The 24,921-nt window shown below is 42.5% G+C and overlaps 1 protein-coding gene across 2 annotated transcripts; it reads left to right on the top strand.

The window, feature by feature from the left end:
- Positions 1-363: 363 nt before the first annotated feature.
- On the top strand, positions 364-23,103 carry LOC129855952 (polyunsaturated fatty acid lipoxygenase ALOX15B-like). Of its 2 annotated transcripts, XM_055924058.1 has the most exons (15): positions 364-511; positions 1,015-1,168; positions 1,873-2,080; positions 2,340-2,421; positions 2,536-2,658; positions 3,400-3,500; positions 4,053-4,225; positions 17,273-17,416; positions 19,050-19,253; positions 20,584-20,670; positions 20,947-21,116; positions 21,250-21,371; positions 21,587-21,687; positions 21,897-22,067; positions 22,212-23,103. In XM_055924058.1, the coding sequence occupies exons 2-15, from the start codon at positions 1,022-1,024 to the stop codon at positions 22,389-22,391; spliced, it is 2,013 nt and encodes a 670-aa protein (XP_055780033.1). In that variant the 5' UTR covers positions 364-511; positions 1,015-1,021; the 3' UTR covers positions 22,392-23,103. The 2 variants fall into 2 exon arrangements, with proteins under 2 accessions (XP_055780033.1, XP_055780034.1); XM_055924059.1 differs by lacking the exon at positions 364-511 and having other exon boundaries at positions 758-1,168.
- The last annotated feature ends 1,818 nt before the right edge of the window (positions 23,104-24,921 follow it).

The raw sequence follows: 24,921 nt of genomic DNA on the forward strand, positions 1-24,921 counted from the left end.
ATGTGTCCTGCCAAATAAGCACAATGGAAGTTGTATCATTAGTGTGAGTAGGAAGGATTTGGAGGCTATCCTTGAGATACTGTACAGTATAGTAGATATAGTACTAACTCCATATAGTGACTGTACAAGACTTGTGAAATCCTGTTTGGATATCTTGCAGACCACCTAAACAGAGTCTGTGACAATGCAATTTCCCACGTGTAACTTGCATTGCAGTGCCGAGCAAAGATTTAACCGCAAGCCCTCAGAACTGGGAAATTGACGTTACAATACCCTTTCAACCACGGCTCAAACTTTACAAGCAGATTCAACACTTCTGCTGTGTATTTACAATAGGTGATTGGGCAACGCTTCAGGATGAGCAAGGTCAATGGAGGGAAGTAACACCCAATATGTACATATGGTTCTGCACACACCTCCAGCCAGGTATAAAACGAGCAGTAGGGAAGGTGATCATTACATGCATTTTAAGGCACAGTTAACAGGGTACTACAAACTATCAACCAATCAGGTAAGGGAACACTGAATGTTTTATGTTTGATAATATGGGAGACATTTTCATCAAGCAAAAGAGCACAGATGTGTGCAAGAAATACAGTTAAACTTGATGTGCAGCGTGATTTCATGTTTTGTTTTCTTCAACTATGTGTAGAATGAGGAGACTATTTAACCAGAGATCAGTGTACTGAGCCATGAATGCAATGCACACAATGCAATGGGTATATTGGATAATATGCACATATTACTCCTGTCTATGGTTCATTTGCTCACTATCATTTGCTGGTGCAAAATGTTCCCCTACATGCTGTGTGTATGCAATAACTGTGGCTTTGCAAGTTTGTTATTCAAGCAAGAATACCCTCAAAAAAATGATTTTGTTATATTAAAATGGATCAACAGATATCATGCAAGTCTTAATATTTGCAGAAATGTTTGCACCGTCTACATTGAATGAAATGTTGTTTGCTGTGCAGTCTCAGTGTGTGCAGATAAGCCTATCATAGTGTTTTTCAGAGTCAAAATGGCAAGATACAAGGTGACTGTGCACACACACAACATCGCAACTGCCACCACGATGAACAACGTCTTCATCAAGCTGGTTGGCGAAAAAGGAGAGAGTAAGCGCACGTGGCTCACTAGCTTGAAGGGACTCTTCTATCAAGACACGGTAAGTCAGTCATGCTCCTATCAGTACTAAGAGATATTTATCTTTAAATCTAAAATCCTTAACTGAAACAATAACAAAGAGGCGCCCCGCCTCTGTTTTGGTAAAAAGCTGAGGGATGGACTTGTAGAAATGTCATCATTCTCAAACTCATAGAAAAATGTATACTTTTAACCATGTTTTGTGACTATAGCTTAGTGTTTGTTTACATTTACATTGTTTACAAACATTGGTGTAAAACGAGCTTATATTTTGGGTTCTGATTGGGTACGACAGTTGAACTAAGCAATTATAAATTATATTCTTCAAGAATCAATGAGTATATATAATTTAAAATTCTAAAAATGGATGTAGCAACAAATGATTCTAGCTTCAATAAGACTTACCATTTGCATTTTTCAAATACTGTACTCAAAACACACCCAAAAGCACCCAATATGTTCATTAACATATAGTGTATAGGACATGAAGATTTTGTTGCCTTTATGATGGGCCCTTACATAATAATACTGGTAGTACAGGAATAGTTATATTTGCCATTGTTACTTGCTTTCTCACACAGTCCAGATTCCGCTCTCTCTCTCTCTCGTCTTCTCTCTCTGCCCCTCCCTTTCTCTCTCACTCACTCACTCCCTCCCTCCATCTCATTCCCTCCATCTATCTCTCACTTCCTCCATCTCTCTCTCTCTCACATGCTCTCTCTACAGGGGTCTCGTGAATTCGACGTGGTGTGCCCCTTTTCACTCGGCAAGCTGGTGCTGATAGAGCTGGACAAACAGCCCCTCCCACTCTTCCCCCTGGATGACTGGTTCCCATCCAAGGTTGTCGTGACGACGCCAGAGAGAGGCACATGCCAGTTCCCTATCTACAGTTGGATTATGGACAAGGAGGTGCACCTGTTCAGAGAGGGCACAGGTCAGCACGGTGTGACGTTATGAAACAACATCACATGCAGACATGTCAGAATGAGTAATGCTTGGAAAAAAAGTGGATACTTGTAGGCATTGTGAGGGGGAGGCATTTCCTTTGTGTGTGCACGCTGTCACTAATTTTTAAAAGCTACTTTGCCTCTTAGGGCCACCGTACATACAGTAATACATGCAACACTGGTTCTGAAGGATTAGTGCAATAATACGTGTGATGAACTTCATTTATTATTTTTTATATTTTTCAGCTAAAAGACTCTGTGATGAAACTAATGATCTTGCCAGGTACAGCAGGGAACTGGAGATGAAGACGAGAGCTGAGCAATACTGGTAGGTGCTGTGGTCTTTCGTCCTAGCTGCCCAGTCTGTCTGTTATATCTGACCAACCTCCATATATTTCCTGCTCCTCCCCTTTCTCCTGCTCCTCCTGCTCCTCCTACTCAGCTGGGATACCTACAAGGAGGGTTTCCCCGGCACCATGAAGGCAGACAACCCTCTGGATCTTCCCAGCGAGATCCAATTCTCGTTCACCAAGGCCACCCAGTTCCTCTTCACCGCCGCCACCGGGTGAGTTCCTCACCAAAGCCAAATGTATACCCGACTTGAGTACACAACACGAGAATGCAATGTGCTACTCATAATGGCTTCCCTATGTGATAAGTGGCAGAATGAGGAATTGGCGTGCTCAACTCGAAAGTCTGTAGTAACAAAAGGTAGTTGGGTCCCGGGTTCAAAAGGCATACACTGGGGGGAAAACCCCCAAAACCCCGCATTCACTAAAATATTCTTTACATTTTAATGTATTTTTACTCACTAGAAGTTGTGAAAAAATAGTAGAACAATGTATGTGAATAATGAATGTAAATTATGATTGTGAAAAAATATACTACAATGTTCCATCATTTTTTAACTATGTGTGAATGCCTTATTTTTCTCCAAACGCTGATGAAGGCTGTCGCCCAAATGTGTCTGATTGCTCTGACCTCTCCTGCTGATAATTACATTCAAATGTAAGAATAGTTCAGTGCGGATTTGAGCTTTTTTCCTTTGTCCAGTACTTGGTGAGTTTAACATTTTGGGTTGCACACACTTGCATATTTTTGCGACTACGCAGGACAGCCATTTTTGCGTTAGCGTATTGCGTTGCGTACTTCGGGCATAGCTCATCCTCTAAGGACAGTTCAAATAGTACTTCCTGCAGCCGATCATTAAAACTCTTCTAAAGTATTCCATTCATTTATATTGTTGAGTTGTACATTTGCTCTGTGAAGCTCATCTTGACATAGTTCCTTGTCTTCCATTGTGTAGGATCACTGAGCTGAAACTGAAGGGGTATTCCGACAACAAGAAGAGCTGGAAAAACATTGATGAAATCAGCGAAGTCTACCTCAATAGAACTGTCATCTCAGGTGAGTGCATTTCATAGGTGCATTTGCAGTATTAACTCCAGGGGCCTCTTTATTAGGTGGTAAATGTTTTGAAACAAAGTGAAAGGGGGAAGTAATACTACTTGAATATGTCCAATAAAAATATACATACAGTACCAGTCAACAGTTTGGACACACCTACTCATTCAAGTTTTTTTTTTCATTTTCACTATTTTCTACATTTTAGAATTATAGTGAAGACATCAAAACTATGAAAGAACACATAAGGAATCATGTAGTAGCCAAAAAAGTGTTAAACAAATATTTTATATTTGAGATTCTTCAAAGTAGCAACCCTTTGGCTTGATGACAGCTTTGCACACTCTTGGCATTCTCTCAACCAGCTTCAAACATTTGACTGGTTCTCTATATACTGAAAACGACCCTGGTTTTCTAGGCATCATGTGGAAGAAAACAGACTGAAACAGGGAGGGAAAACCTGTCCAATAAGAAACTCTTGATTTTGTTTTCTGTTGCAAAAGGTTTTGCTACGGTGTGCACTAATTAATACGACCCAGCATTTCCTCCTTCCAGACTACGCACAGGAGCACTGGAAGGAAGATGAGTTTTTCGGGTACCAGTATCTGAACGGCTGCAACCCCATGTTGATCCGTCGCTGCTCGGAGTTGCCGGCAAATTTCCCCGTCACAGAAGACATGGTCAAGCCCTCTCTTCGTGGATCGTCCAGCCTCCTAAGGGAATTGCAGGTACTGTACAGTATGTCAAAATGGGACTCTTTGGTAAAATAAATGAATTGATAAAAGTTGCCTAAATTATTGCAGTACCACTTATATTATGGGTGGCGCTGGACTAGGGGCAGTCCTCTTGGACCTAGGTGAATATCTTAGATATTCCCAATTATCAATGGAAGTCAATGGAGATCCCTTTGTTGGATGTCTAGACGTCCACTTTCTTGGACCATCAGAGGCATGTACCAGATTCCTTTTTGGACCTTCAGATGACTTTTGTGGAGTTCCATTCAGTATGTTTCTCAATAGCTAGGTTTCCATCCAATTGGCGACAGATTTTCATGCAAATATTCTCAAACCCGCATAAAAACAATATGCACATTTCCCCACTATAGAGGTTTCCATCAAATTGACCTGTTGCGGATATAAGGCTGTGTGATGACGTAGTTCACATAAAAATAACCTTTGTGGTTAAATTACCATGTACCCAAACATAAAAAATAAAAACATGTAAATGGCATTTCCATGGCATTTTCAACTCTGATGGCTTTGTCACAATCATTTTTCTGTTATATAGCGAATGTGCCCACTCTGGTCTTGCCACGTGCACTCTGGCCAACAGTAGGCAGATACAGTGCAGATATAGCCTACATGATGACATTATTATACGGACAAAAAATATAATTTTTTACTTATCAACGGCAGTCAAGCATCGGTCATCATGTCACCAGAAAAATACCCTCGATATTTATTGGAGAGGAGCATCAAGCTCATCACTGTGCACTTTCACCACCCTGTGAAGTTCATCATAACTTATTTCATCTGTAGCCTAATTAACTGCATGTTTTCCCGAGTCGTATTGAGAGGACCACACAACATATTTTATTTTATTTATTTATTTCACCTTTATTTAACCAGGTAGGCAAGTTGAGAACGAGTTCTCATTTACAATTGCGACCTGGCCAAGATAAAGCAAAGCAGTTCGACACATACAACAACACAGAGTTACACATGGTGTAAAACAAACATACAGTCAATAATACAGTAGAAAAATAAGTCTATTGTTACGTCCGTCGTCGGAAAAGACCAAAGCGCAGCGTGGAAAGTGTATATCTTTATTTTTTTTTAGAATGAACACCAAAAAAAAACACAAAAGATCAACGAATATAAAGTTCTGCAGGGCTATACAGCTACGGTGCAAAATCACGATCCCACAAAAAAAAAAAACAGGCTGCCTAAGTATGATTCCCAATCAGAGACAACGATAGACAGCTGCTTCTGATTGGGAACCATACCCGGCCAACAAAGAAATGGAAAACTAGAATGCCCACCCAAATCACACCCTGACCTAACCAAATAGAGAAATACACAGGCTCTCTAAGGTCAGGGCGTGACATCTATATGCAATGTGAACAAATGAAGTGAGATAAGGTAGGTAAAAGCAAAAAAAGGCCATGGTGGCGAAGTAAATACAATATTGCAGTTGAAGAATGTGCAAAGCAGAAATAGAAATAATGGGGTGCAAAGGAGCAAAATAAATAAATAAATACAGTAGGGGAAGAGGTCGTTTTTTGGGCTAAATTATAGATGGGCTATGTACAGGTGAAGTAATCTGTGAGCTGCTCTGACAGCTGGTGCTTATAGCTAGTGAGGGGGATAAGTGTTTCCAGTTTCAGAGATTTTTGTAGTTTGTTCCAGTCATTGGCAGCAGAGAACTGGAAGGAGAGGTGGCCAAAGGAGGAATTGGCTTTGGGGGTGACCAGAGAAATATACCTGCTGGAGCGAGTGCTAAAGGTGGGTGCTGCTATGGTGACCAGCGAGCTGAGATAAGGGGGGACTTTACCTAGCAGGGTCTTGTAGATGACCTGGAGCCAGTGGGTTTGGCAATGAGTATGAAGCGAGGGCCAGCCAACGAGAGCGTACAGGTCGCAGTGGTGGGTATATATGGGGCTTTGGTGACAAAACGGATGGCACTGTGATAGACTGCATCCAATTTATTGAGTAGGGTATTGGAGGCTAAATGACATGCCGAAGTTGAGGATCGGTAGGATGGTCAATTTTACGAGGGTATGTTTGGCAGCATGAGGTGAAGGATGAATTGTTGCGAAATAGGAAGCCAATTCTAGATTTAACTTTGGATTGGAGATGTTTGATATGAGTCTGGAAGGAGAGTTTACAGTCTAACCAGACACCTAGGTATTTGTAGTTGTCCACATATTCTAAGTCAGAACCGTCCAGAGTAGTGATGCTAGTCGTGCGGGCGGGTGCAGGAAGCGATCGGTTGAAGAGGATGCATTTAGTTTTACTTGTATTTAAGAGCAGTTGGAGGCCACGGAAGGAGAGTTGTATGGCATTGAAGCTCGTCTGGAGTGTTGTTAACACAGTGTCCAAAGAAGGGCCAGAAGTATACAGAATGGTGTCGTCTTCATAGAGGGGGATCAGAGACTCACCAGCAGCAAGAGCGACATCATTGATGTATACAGAGAAGAGAGTCGGCCCGAGAATTGAACCCTGTGGCACCCCCATAGAGACTGCCAGAGGCCCGGACAACAGGCCCTCCGATATGACATACTGAACTTTATCAGAGAAGTAGTTGGTGAACCAGGCGAGGCAATCATTTGAGAAACCAAAGCTATCGAGTCCGTCGATGAGGATGTGGTGATTGACAGAGTCGAAAGAGAATGTGTGGTGGGATTCGAAATGGTCGGTAATCTGTTTGTTGACTTGGCTTTCGAAGACCTTGGAAAGGCAGGGTCGGATAGATATAGGTCTGTAGCGGTTTGGGTCAAGAGTGTCCCCCCTTTGAAGAGGGGGATGACCGCAGCTGCTTTCCAATCTTTGGGAATCTCAGATGACACGAAAGAGAGGTTGAACAGGCTAGTAATAGGGGTTGCAACAATTATGGCAGATCATTTTAGAAAGTGTCCAGATTGTCTAGCACGGCTGATTTGTAGGGGTGAGATTTTGCAGCTCTTTCAGAACATCAGCTGACTGGATTTGGGAGAAGGAGAAATGGGGAAGGCTTGGGTGAGTTGCTGTGGGGGGTGCAGTGCTGTTGACCGGGGTAGGGGTAGCCAGGTGGAAAGCATGGCCAGCTGTATAATTTTTTGGGGGAAATTCTCAATTGTAGTGGATTTGTCGGTGGTGACAGTTTCCTATCCTCAGTGCAGTGGGCAGCTGGGAGGAGGTGTTCTAATTCTCCATGGACTTTACAGTGTCCCAGAACTTTTTTGAGTTTGTGTTGCAGGAAGCAAATTTCTGCTTGAAAAAGCTAGCCCTGGCTTTTCTAACTGCCTGTGTATATTGGTTTCTAACTTCCCTGAAAAGTTGCATATCACGGGGGCTGTTCGATGCTAATGCAGAACGCCATAGGATGTTTTTGTGTTGGTTAAGGGCAGTCAGGTCTGGAGAGAACCAAGGGCTATATCTGTTCCTGGTTCTAAATTTCTTGGATGGGGAATGCTTATTTAAGATGGTGAGGAAGGCATTTAAAAAAATAACCAGGCATCCTCTACTGACGGGATGAGGTCAATATCCTTCCAGGATACCCGGGCCAGGTCGATTAGAAAGGCCTGCTCGCTGAAGTGTTTCAGGGAGCGTTTGACAGTGATGAGTGGAGGTCGTTTGACCGCTGACCCATTACGGATGCAGGCAATGAGGCAGTGATTGCTGAGATCTTGGTTGAAAACAGCAGACGTGTATTTAGAGGGCAAGTTGGTCAGGATGATATCTATGAGGGTGCACGTGTTTACTGTTTTGTGGTGGTACCTGGTAGGTTCATTAATCATTTGTGTGAGATTGAGGGCATCAAGCTTAGATTGTAGGATGGCTGGGAGGTTAATAAGAGACAAAAGGAAAATGGGGTGCCCCTCTCTCGCGCGCAGGAACTATTCGCAGGACACTTGACTAGTTTTGAAAAAACTCGTTAATTTTTCAAAATAAAAGCCTGAAGCTATGTCTAAAGCCTGGTCACAGCCTGAGGAAGCCATTGGAAAATGAATCTGGTTGATACCCCTTTAAATGGAGGTTAGACGGGCCAGGAAACAAAGATTTAAAAAAATATACACTGCTCAAAAAAATAAAGGGAACACTTAAACAACACAATGTAACTCCAAGTCAATCACACTTCTGTGAAATCAAACTGTCCACTTAGGAAGCAACACTGATTTACAATAAATGTCACATGCTGTTGTGCAAATGGAATAGACAAAAGGTGGAAATTATAGGCAATTAGCAAGACACCCCCAAAAAAGGAGTGATTCTGCAGGTGGTGACCACAGACCACTTCTCAGTTTCTATGCTTCCTGGCTGATGTTTTGGTCACTTTTGAATGCTGGCAATGCTCTCACTCTAGTGGTAGCATGAGACGGAGTCTACAACCCACACAAGTGGCTCAGGTAGTGCAGTTCATCCAGGATGGCACATCAATGCGAGCTGTGGCAAAAAGGTTTGCTGTGTCTGTCAGCGTAGTGTCCAGAGCATGGAGGCGCTACCAGGAGACAGGCCAGTACATCAGGAGACGTGGAGGAGGCCGTAGGAGGGCAACAACCCAGCAGCAGGACCGCTACCTCCGCCTTTGTGCAAAGAGGTGCACTGCCAGAGCCCTGCAAAATGACCTCCAGCAGGCCACAAATGTGCATGTGTCAGCATATGGTCTCACAAGAGGTCTGAGGATCTCATCTCGGTACCTATTGGCAGTCAGGCTACCTCTGGTGAGCACATGGAGGGCTGTGCGGCCCCACAAAGAAATGCCACCCCACACCATTTATTTTTTTATTTTTTTATTTTACCTTTATTTTACCAGGTAAGTTGACTGAGAACACGTTCTCATTTGCAGCAACGACCTGGGGAATAGTTACAGGGGAGAGGAGGGGGATGAATGAGCCAATTGTAACTGGGGATTATTAGGTGACCATGATGGTTTGAGGGTCAGATTGAGAATTTAGCCAGGACACCGGGGTTAACACCCCTACTCTTACGATAAGTGCCATGGGATCTTTAATGACCTCAGAGAGTCAGGACACCCGTTTAACGTCCCATCCGAAAGACGGCACCCTACACAGGGCAGTGTCCCCAATCACTGCCCTGGGGCATTGGGATATTTTTATTTTTTTAGACCAGAGGAAAGAGTGCCTCCTACTGGCCCTCCAACACCACTTCCAGCAGCATCTGGTCTCCCATCCAGGGACTGACCAGGACCAACCCTGCTTAGCTTCAGAAGCAAGCCAGCAGTGGTATGCAGGGTGGTATGCTGCTGGCTGACCCATTGACTGACCATGACCATGCTGACCATGACTGACCCATTGCCAAACCGGTCATGCTGGAGGATGTTGCAGGCAGCAGAACGTTCTCCACAGCGTCTCCAGACTCTATCACGTCTGTCACATGAGCTTATGTGCTCAGTGTGAACCTGCTTTCATCTGTGAAGAGCACAGGGCGCCAGTGGCAAATTTGCCAATCTTGGTGTTCTCTGGCAAAAGCCAAATGTCCTGCACGATGTTTGGCTGTAAGAACAACCCCCACCTGTGGACGTCGGGCCCTCATACCACCCTCATGGAGTCTGTTTCTGACCGTTTGAGCAGACACATGCACATTTGTGGCCTGCTGGAGGTCATTTTGCAGGGCGCTGGCAGTGCACCTACTTGCACAAAGGCGGAGGTAGTGGTCCTGCTGCTGGGTTGTTGCCCTCCTACGGCCTCCTCCACGTCTCCTGATGTACTGGCCTGTCTCCTGGTAGCGCCTCCATGCTCTGGACACTACGCTGACAGACACAGCAAACCTTTTTGCCACAGCTCGCATTGATGTGCCATCCTGGAGGAACTGCACTACCTGAGCCACTTGTGTGGGTTGTAGACTCCGTCTCATGCTACCACTAGAGTCAGAGCACCGCCAGCATTCAAAAGTGACCAAAACATCAGCCAGGAAGCATAGGAACTGAGAAGTGGTCTGTGGTTACAACCTGCAGAATCACTCCTTTTTTGGGGGTGTCTTGCTAATTGCCTATAATTTCCACCTTTTGTCTATTCCATTTGCACAACATCATGTGAAATTTATTGTCAATCAGTGTTGCTTCCTAAGTGGACAGTTTGATTTCACAGAAGTGTGATTGACTTGGAGTTACATTGTGTTGTTTAAGTGTTCCCTTTATTTTTTTGAGCAGTGTATATCACTTCCGGGCTACTTTTTCTCAGGATTTCGCTTGCACAGACAATATTTTGACAGTTTTGGAAACTTTGGAGTGTTTTCTATCCTAATCTGTAAATTATATGCATATTCTACGATCTGGGCAAGAGAAAATGTCAGTTTACGTTGGGCACGTTATTAAATAAAAAACTAAATCTGACCCCTAGCGCTAAGAAGTTAATGCAACCGCTGTGTCAGATTTAACAAAAACTTTACAGAAAAAGCACAACGTGCTATAATCTGAGAACAGTGCTCAGAGCCCAAATAAGCCATAAAGATGTTCTCCATGTTGTGGAGTCAACAGAAGTCAGAATAGCATTATAAATATTCACTTACCTTTGATGATCTTCATCAGAATGCACTCCCAGGAATCCCAGTTCTACAATAAATGTTTGATTTGTTCGATAAAGTTAATCATTTATGTCCAAACACCTACTTTTTGTTAGCGCGTTTAGCCCACTATTCCAAATATGACGCGCGATCACTAGGAGCAGACGAAAGTCAAAAAGTTCCGTTACAGTCCTTAGAAACATGTCAAACGAAGTATAGAATCAATCTTTAGAATGTTTTTAACATAAATCTTCAATCATTTTCCAACCGGAGAATTCCTTTGTCTTCAGAAATGCAATGGAACTCAAATCAAATCAAATCGTATTTGTCACATACACATGGTTAGCAGATGTTAATGCGAGTGTAGCGAAATGCTTGTGCTTCTAGTCCCGACAATGCAGTAATAACCAACTAGTAATCTAACCTAACAATTCCACAACTACTACCTTATACAAACACAAGTGTAAAGGGATAATGAATATGTACATAAAGATATATGAATGAGTGATGGTACAGAACGGCATAGGCAAGATGCAGTAGATGGTATAGAGTACAGTATATACATATGAGATGAGTAATGTAGGGTATATAAACATAGTGGCATAGTTTAAAGTGGCTAGTGATACATGTATTACATAAAGATGGCAAGATGCAGTAGATGATATAGAGTACAGTATATACATATACATATGAGATGAGTAATGTAGGGTATGTAAACATTATATTAGCGGCACCTCCCCCCCCCTCCTCCCCCACTGAAAAGGCAGTGCCGCGAAATTCAAAAAAAAAATATTTTTTTAAATATTTAACTTTCACACATTAAAGTCCAATACAGCTAATGAAAGACACAGATCTTGTGAATCCAGCCAACATGTCCGATTTTTAAAATGTTTTACAGGGAAGACACTATGTACAGATGTAAATCTATTAGCTAAACACATTAGCATAATCCACCATCTTTTCTTTGTCCACCAACACCAGTAGCTATCACCAATTCGGCTAAACTAAGATATTGATAGCCACTAACCAAGAAAAAAACTCATCAGATGACAGTCTGATAACATATTTATGGTATAGGATAGGTTTTGTTAGAAAAATGTGCATATTTCAGGTAGATGTCATAGTTTACAATTGCACCCACCTTCACAAATGGACTAGAATAATTACAATGAGCAACGTGTTTACCTAACTACTAATCATCAAACATTTCGTAAAAATACACAGCATACACTAATCGAAAGACACAGATCCTGTGAATACAGACAATATTTCAGATTTTCTAAGTGTCTTACAGCGAAAACACAATAAATCGTTATATTAGCATACCACATATGCAAACGTTACCAGAGCATTGATTCTAGCCAAAGAGAGCGATAACGTAAACATCGCCAAAATATATTAATTTTTTCACTAACCTTCTCAGAATTCTTCCGATGACACTCCTGTAACATCATATTACACAATCCATATACAGTTTGTTCGAAAATGTGCATATTTAGCCACCAAAATCATGGTTAGACAATGACAAAAGTAGCTCAGCTGGTCAGACAATGTCGTGCACCATATTAGACAGTGATCTAGTCTTATACATAAATACTCATAAACTTGACTAAAAAATACAGGGTGGACAGCGATTGATAGACAATTTAATTCTTAATACAATCGCTGAATTACATTTTTTAAATTATCCTTACTTTTCAATACAGTTTGCGCCAAGCGAAGCTACGTCAAACAAGATGGCGTCCTAAGCCATTAACATTTTTCGACAGAAACACGATTTATCATAATAAATTGTTCCTACTTTGAGCTGTTCTTCCATCAGAATCTTGGTCAAAGAATCCTTTCTTGGGTCTAATCGTCTTTTGGTCGAAAGCTGTCCTCTTGCCATGTAGAAATGCACATTGCGTTCGGCATGAACTGGAACAGTGCCCAGAGATTCACAGTGTCTCAGAAATAAATGTCCCAAAATCGCACTAAACGGGTATAAATTGCTATAAAACGGTTTAAATTAACTACCTTATGATGTTTTTAACTCCTATAACGAGTAGAAACATGACCGGAGAAATATTACTCCCTACACTAATGCTTGGAACAAGTGCGGGTCGGTGTCCTCCGCGCGCCTGACGCAGCTGGAAAAGAGTTCCTACCTACAGGTTTTTTTTATTTATAGTGGCTGTGATTGGGCAATCGACACCATTCAAATCGTCATCACGTAAAGGCATCCAGGGGAAGACGTAAGCAGTGTCTGTATGCTCATAGCTATAACAGTGGCCTTCAAACTGACTCCAGATCAGGGGCCAAAATGTGTGAAATCTGACTCCATGTCAGGGAAATTGCTGTAGAATGAGTTCTGTTCCACTCAGAGACAAAATTCCAACGCCTATAGAAACTATAGACTGTTTTCTATCCAATAATATTAATAATATGCATATTGTACGATCAAGAATTTAGTAGGAAGCCGTTTAAAAAATTACACGATTTACATAAATAGTGACAACAGCACCCCCTAGCCTCAACAGGTTAAAGTGGCTTGTGATACATGTTTCCATAAATTTGCATCAATTCCCATTATTAAAGTGGCTGGAGTTGAGTCAGTATGTTGGCAGCAGCCACTAAATGTTAGTGGTGGCTGGTTAACAGTCTGATGGCCTTGAGATAGAAGCTGTTTTTTAGTCTCTCGGTCCCTGCTTTGATGCAGCTGTACTGACCTCGCCTTCTGGATGATAGCGGGGTGAACAGGCAGTGGCTCGGGTGGTTGTTGTCCTTGATGATCTTTATGGCCTTCCTGTGACATCGGGTGGTGTAGGTGTCCTGGAGGGCAGGTAGTTTGCCCCCGGTGATGCGTTGTGCAGACCTCACTACCCTCTGGAGAACATTACGGTTGTGGGCGGAGCAGTTGCCGTACCAGGCGGTGATACAGCCCGACAGGATACTCTCGATTGGGCATCTGTAGAAGTTTGTGAGTGCTTTTGGTGACAAGCCGAATTTCTTCAGCCTCCTGAGGCTGAAGAGGCGCTGCTGTGTGGGTGGACCAATTCAGTTTGTCCGTGATGTGTATGCCGAGGAACTTAAAACTTACTACCCTCTCCACTACTGTCCCGTCAATGTGGATAGGGGGGTGCTCCCTCTGCTGTTTCCCGAAGTCCACAATCATCTCCTTTGTTTTGTTGACGTTGAGTGTGAGGTTATTTTCTTGACACCACACTCCGAGGGCCCTCACCTCCCCCTTGTAGGCCGTCTCGTCGTTGTTGGTAATCAAGCCTACCACTGTAGTGTCGTCCTCAAACTTGATGATTGAGTTGGAGGCGTGCATGGCCACGTAGTCGTGGGTGAACAGGGAGTACAGGAGAGGGCTCAGAAAGCACCCTTGTGGGGCCCCAGTGTTGAGGATCAGCGGGGTGGAGATGTTGTTACCTACCCTCACCACCTCTTGGCGGCCCGTCAGGAAGTCCAGGACCCAGTTGCACAGGGCGGGGTCGAGACCCAGGGTCTCGAGCTTGATGACGAGTTTGGAAGGTACTATCGTGTTAAATGCTGAGCTGTAGTCGATGAACAACATTCTCACATAGGTATTCCTCTTGTCCAGATGGGTTAGGGCAGTGTGGTTGCAATTTCGTCATTTGTGGACCTATTGGGTCAGTAAGCAAATTGGAGTGGGTCTAGGGTGTCAGGTAGGGTTGAGGTAATATGGTCCTTGACTAGACTCTCAAAGCACTTCATGATGACGGAAGTGAGTGCTACGGGGCAGTAGTCGTTAATCTCAGTTACCTTAGCTTTCTTGGGAACAGGAACAATGGTGGCCCTCTTGAAGCATGTGGGAACAGCAGACTGGGATAAGGATTGATTGAATATGTCCTTAAACACACCAGCCAGCTGGTCTGCGCATGCCATGAGGACGCGGCTGGGAATGCCGTATGGGCATGCAGCCTTGCGAGGGTTAACACGTTTAAATGTTTTACTCACCTCGGCTGCAGTGAAGGAGAGGCTGCAGGTTTTGGTAGCGGGCCGTGTCAGTGGCACTGTATTGTCCTCAAAGCAAGCAAAAAAGTTATTTAGTCTGTCTGGGAGCAAGACATCCTGGTCCGCGACGGGGCTGGTTTTCTTTTTGTAATCCGTGATTGACTGTAGACCCAGCCACATACCTCTTGTGTCTGAGCTGTTGAATTGCGACTCTACTTTGTCTCTATACTGGCAATTAGCTTGTTTTATTGCCTTGCGGAGGGAATAGCTACACTGTTTGTATTCGGTCTTGTTTCCGGTCACCTTGCCCTGGGTTAAAAGCAGTGGTTCGTGCTTTCAGGTTCGGCGAATGCTGCCATCAATCCACAGTTTCTGGTTTGGGAATGTTTTAATCGTTGCTGTGGGTATAATGTCGCCGATGCACTTTCTAATGAACTCGCTCTCCGAATCAGCGTATTCGTCAATGTTGTTGTTGGACGCAATGTGGAACACATCCCAATTCACGTGATCGAAGCAGTCTTGAAGCGTGTAATGAGATTGGTCGGACCAGCGTTGAACAGACATGAGCGCGGGAGCTTCTTGTTTTAGTTTCTGTTTGTAGGCTGGAAGCAACAAAATGGAGTCATGGTCAGCTTTTCCGAAAGGAGGGCGGGGGAGGGCCTTATATGCGAAGTTAGAATAACAATGATCCAGGGTTTTACCAAGACTGGTAGCACAATCGATATGCTGATAGAATTTAGGGAGTTTTGTTTTCAGATTAGCCTTGTTAAAATGCCTGGCTACAATGAATGCAGCCTCAGGATGTGTGGTTTCCAGTTTACATAGAGTCAGATAAAGTTCGTTCAGGGCCATCGATGTGTCTGCTTGGGGGGGAATATATACGGCTGTGATTATAATCGAAGAGAATTCCCTTGGTAGATAATGCGGTCGACATTTGATTGTGAGGAATTCTAAGTCAGGTGAACAGAATGACTTGAGTTCCTGTATGTTGTTATGATCACACCACGTCTCATTAATCATATGGCATACCCCCCCGCCCCTCTTCTTACCAGAAAGATGCTTGTTTCTGTCGGCGCGATGCGTGAAGAAATAAGCTGGCTGCACCGACTCCGTTAGCGTCTCTCAAGTGAGCCATGTTTCCGTGAAGCAAAGAACGTTACAGTCTTTGATGTCTCTCTGGAATACTACTCTTGCTCGGATTTCATCAACCTTGTTGTCAAGAGACTGGACATTGGCGAGTAGTATGCTAGGGAGTGGAGCGCGATGTGCCCCTCTCCATTCCTGGTCGTAATGATGGTAATGATGGTGAGTTGACGTTGCTCTTATCTTCAGTAGTTCCTCCCGACTGTATGTTATGAAACCTAAGATTACCTGGGGTACCAATGTAAGAAATAACACGTAAAAAAAACAAAATACTGCATAGTTTCCTAGGAACGCGAAGCGAGGCGGCCATCTTTGTCGGCCCCGGAAGTTGATAGCTAACTCACATGAACGCGCATGGTCAGCTCGTGGCACTCTGGGAGAGGCCTTACTCAATAACCTCTCATTCGCCTCCACTTCACAGTAGAAGCATCAAACAAGGTTCTAAAGACTGTTGACATCTACTGGAAGCCTTAGGAAGTGCAATATGACCCCATAGACACTGTGTATTCGATAGGCCAAGAGTTGAAAAATTACAAAACTCAGATTTCCCACTTCCTGGTTGGATTATTCTCAGGTTTTCGCCTGCCATATGAGTTCTGTTATACTCACAGACATCATTCAAACAGTTTTAGAAACTTCAGAGTGTTTTCTATCCAAATCTACTACTAATATGCATATATTAGCAACTGGGACTGAGTAGCAGGCAGTTTACTCTAGGCACGCTTTTCATCCAAATGTGAAAATGCTGCCCCTTATCCCAAACAAGTTAAACATGTCCCAGTTTAGGTCACCTAGCAGCACGAGCTCTGAAAATAGATGCTCTGAATATAGACATATCATCATGTGACTCCAAGTTTACTTAGATATAATGGTTATTATATACATTTTTGCACATAAAAGTGCCATTCCACCACCATTTCTCGCATAATACATTTTACAGACACAAAAATATCACACCTTGTCTAGTATTATTTGTTTTGTTGACATGCTGAAAGTTTACAGACAAACGTTCTGTTTCCTTCAGGCCTGTCGTGACATTTTCTATCTGACATGTACTTCAAAAATGTTGGATGAAACCTGGCCACAGAAAAAATGAAAAACATCCCAGTATTACTTTCTTTTATGTTTTTGTGGGGGGATGGTAACCCTAAATTCCAAGAAAGTAATCGCAAAAATAACTTTATTGGATGTTTTTTGGGGATAATCCTAGTAAAACACAGAGCTAAAATACTTCTACACCTGCATTGCTTGCTGTTTGGGGTTTTAGGCTGGGTTTCTGTACAGCACTTCGAGATATTAGCTGATGTACGAAGGGCTATATAAAATAAACTGGATGATAAACTTGAAATAGCTGTTCCATTCCAAAATATCAAGAAAGTGAACCGTAATCCTAACCTGTTGCATTGTAACTTTTGGATTTATTCTCCCATGTCATCCAATCCCAAACAGAGCGGCAACATATTCCTGGTTGACTACAAGAACCTGGATGGATTAAAGGCAAACGTGATCAATAAGAAACAACAGTACATGGCGGCTCCTCTGGTCCTGCTCTACAGAACCCCTAATGACAAGCTGGTTCCCATCGCCATCCAGGTAAGGTTGACCTAACTAACTTTGAAGTGAAGACTACAGTCACGAAGACCATTACAAGTGAGAGAGTCTGTAAACCCATCATGATTCAATCTCCTTTAGAGAGCCCACTTACCCGTGGAGGCTGGTGGAGGTAGAAATGCAGAGTACAGGCTCATTACTACCGTTCCCTTCTTTACGTTCCAAACATTATGACGAGCCCGTCCTCCCCATGTTTCCCTCCACCAGCCTCCACTGTATCTGACAGCGCCCAAAGAAAATATGTTTGATATTGTCTTCAAATGCTTTTAATTAATGCATTACACACTTAGAACATCTGGTTCATCAAGGGTTCTTTGGGAAGGGTGATGGTTTTATGTGAAACCTTTGAGTCCTTCAATGCTTCTTTGGAGTTCAGAAAAGGGTTCTTTCCTCTTTTTGTGACAATTCAAATGTGTTTGGGGGGGGGGCAGCTCATCGTTATTTGGGGTGTGATTTGATCAAGGCTCGTTTTGAGTGACAGTGTCATTCCAGTTGATCTAATCTGTTGTGTAATTATGCCATTGTCACGCCCTGACCTTAGAGAGCCTTTTTTATTCTCTATTTGGTTAGGTCAGGGTGTGACTTGGGTGGGCAAATCTATGTGTTCTAATTTGTTGGCCGGGTATGGTTCCCAATCAGAGGCAGCTGTCTATCGTTGTCTCTGATTGGGGATCATACTTAGGCAGCCTGTTTTCCACCTGAGTTTGTGGGATCATGTTTTTGTACAGTTACTGTGTAGGCTGCAGAATGTTACGTTCGTTTATATTTTTGTTGTGTTTGGGGTGTTCATCAAATAAAGAAAGATGTACGCTTACCACGCTGCACCTTGGTCTCATTCATCTAATGACGGACGTAACAGCCATTACATGTTAAATATGACTATGGCCAGTGAAAGCGTCTTGTGAAATACGTCAAGGATAATCAACGACTATGTGTTCTCTGGAAAATAATTCATAATGAGGTGTGTTCCACAATGCGCTAGCAGAGTGGAACTAACCTTCCACAGAGTTACATTATTTTCCAGAGTACGCATAGAGCCCCGAGTTGATTATCCCTTTTATACCATGGCTATAACTTAGCACATTTACTGCTAGAAATGTGTTCATTTTCAGGGATAAATGAGTTCAACATCCACTGAAATAGCTAGCAAGTTTACTAGATAGCGACACTAGATGCCTGGGTATACAAAAAGTCTTTGTAGTTTAGCTAACCAAACCATCAGTCCTAGCTTGCTATTATGAATTCGAATTCAACAATGCCAATAACATTAACCTACAGCCATGTGCGCATTGTTGAGCTTATAATTTGAATAAAACATTTTTTTTTAAACAAATGTATCAACATTTTAAGCTAAACGATCTGATCTGTGGCATCAGCCTATTGCATTTTTACATTTTTCATGGTATTTATAGAACTTTAGGAAAGGGTTCTTTATAGCACCATAAACATTCCATTTATAACCTTATGTTCATGGTTATTTATAGAACCTTAAAAAAGGGTTCTATGTAGCACCAAAAAGGAATCTGCTATTGTTATTATTTGTATTTTTTTATTAAACAGGGATTATGTTACTGGTAGCCATCTATGGGGTCCCTAACACTCTCTCTCTCCACAGCTGAAGCAGAAGCCTGCAAAAAACAACCCCATCTTCCTTCCTACTGACTCTGAGTATGACTGGCTCCTGGCCAAGATCTTTGTGAGGAGCGCTGACTTTCAAGAGCATCAACTCAACGTCCACCTGCTGCGCACTCACCTCCTGGCTGAGGTGTTCGCCGTAGCACTGCTGCGCAACATGCCCATGGTGCACCCTCTCTACAAGGTACATAACACAGCACAGCATAGCATAACATAGCATAAACCCAGGAGGTTGGTGGCACCCTAATTGGGGAGGGCGGGCTCGTGGTAATGGCTGGAGTGGAATGGCATCAAACACATGGCTTCCATGTGTTTGATGCCATTCACTCCATCCCAGCCTTTACTATGAACCATCCTCCCCTCAGCAGCCTCCACTGAGCATAGCATAACATAACATATCATAGCATAACATAGCATAACATAATATAGCATAATATAACATAGCATAACATAATATAGCGTAGCATAACATAGAATAGAATAGCATAACATAAATCATACAATAAGATAATATATCATAGCATAACATAACAGAATATAGCATAGCATAACAGAATATAGCATAGCATAACATAATATAGCATAGCATAATATAGCATAGCATAACATAATATAGCATAAAATGTCCAGTTGAAAAGTATAGTGCTCCGAGAATCAAATAAAATACATTCATATTTGTCACATGCGCCGAGTACAACAGCTGTAGACCTTAACGTGAAATGCTTACTTACCAACAATGCAGTTAAGTAAATGCAGTTAATAAAATATTGACTAAATAAAATAAAGTTAAAAAATAACACAATAAAATAACAATAACGAGGCTATATACAGGCGGTACCGAGTCAATGTGCGGGGATACAGGTTACTCGAGGTAATTGAGGTAATTTGTACATGTAGGCAGTGGTAAAGTGAGGGGTGGGATAAATATAAATAGTCCGGGTTGCCATTTAATTGATCGTTCAACAGTCTTATGGCTTGTGGGTAGAAGCTGTTCATGAGCCTTTTGTACCTAGACCTGGCGCTCTGATACCGCTTGCTGTGCGGAAGCAGAGAGAACAGTGTATGACTTGGGTGACTCCAGTCTTTGACAATTTTGGGGCCATCCTCTGACACCGCCTAGTATAGAGGTCCTGGTTGGCAGGAAGCTTGGCCCCAGTGATGCACTGGGCCGTACACACTACCCTCTGTAGCGCCTTACAGTCGGATGCCGAGCAGTTGCCATACCAGGCGGTAATTCAACCGGTCAGGATGCTCTCCATCGTGCAGCTTTAGAACTTTTTGAGGATCTGAGGACCCATGGCAAATCTTTTCAGTCTCCTGAGGGGGAATAGGCATTGTCGTGCCCTCTTCCCGACTGTCTTGGTGTGTTTGGACCATGACAGAGGATAATGACACATGAAAGTATAATACACTTATTTCTAATGTGGTCCTCCAGACAGTCCTTACTAATGCCAGTTTCTCTCTTGGGATTGTTGACCATCCATCCTTCTCTCCACCCTGGTTTACTGCTTTAGCTTCTGATTCCACACACCCGCTACTCCCTCCAGATCAACCTCTTGGCCCGGGCATTTCTAATAGCTGATGAAGGAGTTTTCACTCAGGTAGGCTACTGACTGGACTATTTCCATAGAAGTGTGTGGTGTCCATATTAGGAATCACACATCCATGGAAGTTGTGTCAGAGTCAGCATACATGCGGTTGTATGTCTTGTAGTGAACCTACAGTACCCCCAAGTATGGTCACTTGGCCCTCCGGGTCAACATACTTGCTGGTAGGTTAACTATCTCTCATAGAACCAGTGTAATATTGCAGCTTAGTTAAAGTACATTATAATGTTACAGAATTATGTAATCAAGTAACTTTAAGTGACGTTGTAGTTTGCTGCTTCGGGCGGAGAGGGGATGAATGAGATCCTGAGGAGATCTGTGGCCTCATTGACCTACAGCTCCCTCTGTGTGCCGGAAGACATCACTGCACGAGGTCTGGAGTCAGTCCCCAACAACTACTACAGGGATGATGGACTCAAGTTGTGGGACATCATCCACAGGTAGGCTACGACAGAGCAGACCTACATGGTAGTACAGTATCATCCGCTGGTAGAATCTAGAGTGAAAGTATAGCTCTACATAGATATGACATCTTCTTCTTCCTTCATTCTTCCGTTGTCATCTTCGGTATAGGTTTGTAGAGGAAGTGATTAGTTTCTATTACAAGAGTGACTCAGAGGTCCGGGAAGACCAGGAACTACAGAACTGGATCAAGGATATATTTTACCATGGCTTCCTGGCCCAAGAATGCACAGGTGATGATGTACAGGGTAATAGGGGGGAGGGGGGAAGGACGTATGGGTAAATGTCTTGTTTTTACCATTATTTTTGTTTGTTTCTGGACCATAACTTCCTCGGCATAACTCACAACTCCCATGGACGTGACTGTCCTATAGTAACAGTCCACCCAGCTCCCCTGGCATAACTCCATTCATCACACACCTCTCTCGGTTCTTATCTTTCTGTCCAGGAATCCCTCAGTCTTTCTCCACTGTGCCAGAGGTCGTCAAGTTCGTCACCGTGGTGATCTTCACCTGCTCAGGCCAACATTCTGCTGTCAACTCTGGACAGGTGGGTGTAGCATAGTCCATACTTGTTTTCAAATGTGTTATTAATCTAAATCTAAGCACTACTGACGTTTTCTGCCTCATCTACCATTTTGGAAGATTTGCTAAAATGTTGTAAGGTTTTTTCTGTAATTCCTTGCCACTATCATATCATTTCAGAATAGCACTATATCGGATGTCAGTAATAATCAGTCATTTTTCATCATGTTACAGTATGACTATGGTGGCTGGATGCCCAACACCCCCATCTCCCTGAAACAGCCACCTCCCCCCACTAAGGGGCAGTCTACTGAGAGTACCATGCTGAAGACCTTGCCCGATGTCGGCACAACAGCGCAGGGCATGTCCACCATGTGGCTCCTTAGCAAGCAATCCAGTGACTTTGTGAGTCTGCCATCTTTCATGAACTATTATCAATATCATCTAGGCCCAAAATACTATATTTAGCTACAAAATATCCTATTTACGTGTGCGTTTAATGTTAATTGATATTGTATTTTGCTAACTTCAATTATTCTCCATATGCAGGTGGCCCTTGGCCATTACCCAGAGGAGCACTTCAACGAGATACCACCCTGCAGGATGATTCAGAAATTCCAGACGGAGCTGGAGGTTTTCAGCGAGACCGTCAATGCCAGGAACTCTGGGCTACCAGTGCCATACACCTATATGGACCCTGCTGTGTTGGAGAACAGCGTGGCCATTTAGATAAGCCAAAGTCCTAGACCAGGGTCCAGTTCATTAGGCACTAATTGGAAGAAAACTGAGGACCTACCTGGACTTTTCCAGTAAGGTTTATTTTTGTTGTCCTTCGTGCAGCTTTTTTAAATGTTTTCCATTGAGTGCCCTGATGAACATGACCCAATGATTCTGGAGGCATGCGCTAGTAAACATGCTTCAATCTATAAAATGTTTTATTGAGCATGATCATTTTTGGGGCTTCAATAAACTAATGTCTTAATTCAATCAGATAATGGGAAATCGTACTGTGGGCTCAGTCAGAATGTTATCGCTGTATCAGAAGTGTTAACTGTTAAACCAACACACACCTCCACATGGTGTCCCTCTCACGGACTAAGAAAACTTGTTGATGTTATTATTACTTTTGTACTTGTTAATGGATGTTAAGAAATACAGGGTCTTTCTGACGGATTCATTTCTGGTGCCATATAACTAACGACAACAGGGACTCCTGGTGAAAATGAGCTCTCCTGCTAAATGATGTGACACTGAAATGTTGATTAACAGTAAACAAGTATCAGAATAATATGAGAGAACAATAGGTGTGACTCCCGTTTACAATTAAAAGCTAATAATTTTCCATCTCCAGTCTTGTGATATTTGCCACATCTCATTTTGGTTGAATCCCTGTCTACCTCATGTATTAATTAAAAAATAAATGCATACAATTATGAAGTTATACTCTCATTTCCTGCTTGTTTTAAGTCACCTTTATCATCCTGACCCGAACCATACTGGTTCCAACAATGTAACCAGGGCATCTCAGTACAGCCTGTCTCGGTTTGGCCCAGTACACAGCAAAAGTGTTGGGTCCATAACACCATGGGTGTTTCAAATTCTGACATAAATGACCACTTTCTTAGTGCTGATGCTGTTACACTTACTCAGTGTTAGGGAATGACATGTAGTGTTACAGTATTTTTTTTGGTTTTGTTTTAACACTGTATGTTAAACCTCCCTGACCAAGGCCATTCTCCCCCGAATGCTAAGTTTGGTTCGCGGCCTGCTCGAGGAAGAGTCTAGGTGGTTCAAAACTTCTTCCATTTAAGAATGATGGAGGCCACTGTGTTCTTGGGGACCTTCAATGCTACAGATATTTTTTGGTACCCTTCCCCAGATCTGTGCCTTGACACAATCCTGTCTCGGAGCTCCACGGACAATTCCTTCGACCTCATGGCTTGGTTTTTGCTCTGACATGCACTGTCAACTGTGGGACCTTTATGTAGACAGGTGTGTGCCTTTCCAAATCATGTTCAATCAATTGAATTTACCACAGGTGGACTCCAGTCAAGTTGTAGAAATCTCAAGGATTATCAATGGAAACAGGATGCACCCGAGCTCAATTTCAAGTCTCATAGCAAAGGGTCTGAATACTTATGCAAATAAGGTATTTCTCTTTTTATATATAAATATCTATACTTCTACAGAAAATTCTAAAAACCTGTTTTCGCTTCGTCACTATGGGGAATTGTGTCTTGATTCATGCAGATGGTGTTGTTTTTTTAAGTACATTTTAGAATAAGACTGCAACGTAACAGAATGTGGAAAAAGTCAAGGGGTCTGAATACTTTCCGAATGCACTGTATATACAGATGTTCCAGAAAGAGATGCATGAGGTGAACGCCAGCTAAAAAAAACAGGTGCTTGATATTTGATTGAGATAAGAAATGTATTCCTGCACAGTCATGTTTGTGAAGCCAGCATGTCCCTCAACATCTTATCAACGAAGTAATAGTTTGTTTGTAGGGTTGTAACAATATATTCCTCACCAGGAGACATAATCAGACCCATGTTATTTGTATATTAACAAAGCCTAGTACATTCCATAAGGTAATTAGCAATGTGCAGAAAAGTATTAGGCTATGAGTTATAGTTGACTATAAAAAAAATGGTCTGAAAGTTAAATCAAAGGCATTTAATAACATTGTAAAATGAATTAACTCCATCATACAACGCAAAAGCATACGTTTAAATGAATGATCATTTAGAGAGAGACAACCTCAGGACAGCATCAAAAAGAGATATGAGAACATTTTAAACCATTTGTTCTGCTGGTACTCAAACTATGAGTTGTTAACCAATAGAATCCTGTAAAAGTGAACTTCCAATCAGATCACCAGACATACAGGATGTGATCACAACACTTCTACTCCCCAGAGGTGGGAACAATGCAGATGAGGCAGAATTCCTCAGAAAGACATGTTTGTGTAGTGATTGTATTCCTCAGAAAAGTTTCATGCCAATACCTGACGCTCCCAAACCTACAGTAACAGTCAATAGTTTGGACACACCTACTCATTGCAGTTTTTCTTTATTTTTACTATTTTCTACATTGTAGAATAATAGTGAAGATATCAAAACTATGAAAAAACACATATGGAATCATGTAGAAACCAAAAAGGTGTTAAGCAAATTAATTTAATTTTACATTTTTATTTCAGATTCTTCAAAGTAGCCACCATTTGCCTTGATGACAGCTTTGCACACACTTTTTGCA

This window comes from Salvelinus fontinalis, chromosome 5 (genome assembly GCF_029448725.1).
Source record: "Salvelinus fontinalis isolate EN_2023a chromosome 5, ASM2944872v1, whole genome shotgun sequence".
Lineage (NCBI taxonomy): Eukaryota > Metazoa > Chordata > Actinopteri > Salmoniformes > Salmonidae > Salvelinus > Salvelinus fontinalis.

Excerpts from the sequence above, each read along its gene's own strand:
- LOC129855952 (XM_055924058.1), top strand. The coding sequence starts at position 1,022 with ATGGCAAGATACAAGGTGACTGTGCACACACACAACATCGCAACTGCC. Across the intron at positions 19,254-20,583 it reads TGGTGCACCCTCTCTACAAG|CTTCTGATTCCACACACCCG; the intron begins GTACATAACACA and ends TTACTGCTTTAG. Across the intron at positions 21,372-21,586 it reads CCTGGCCCAAGAATGCACAG|GAATCCCTCAGTCTTTCTCC; the intron begins GTGATGATGTAC and ends CTTTCTGTCCAG.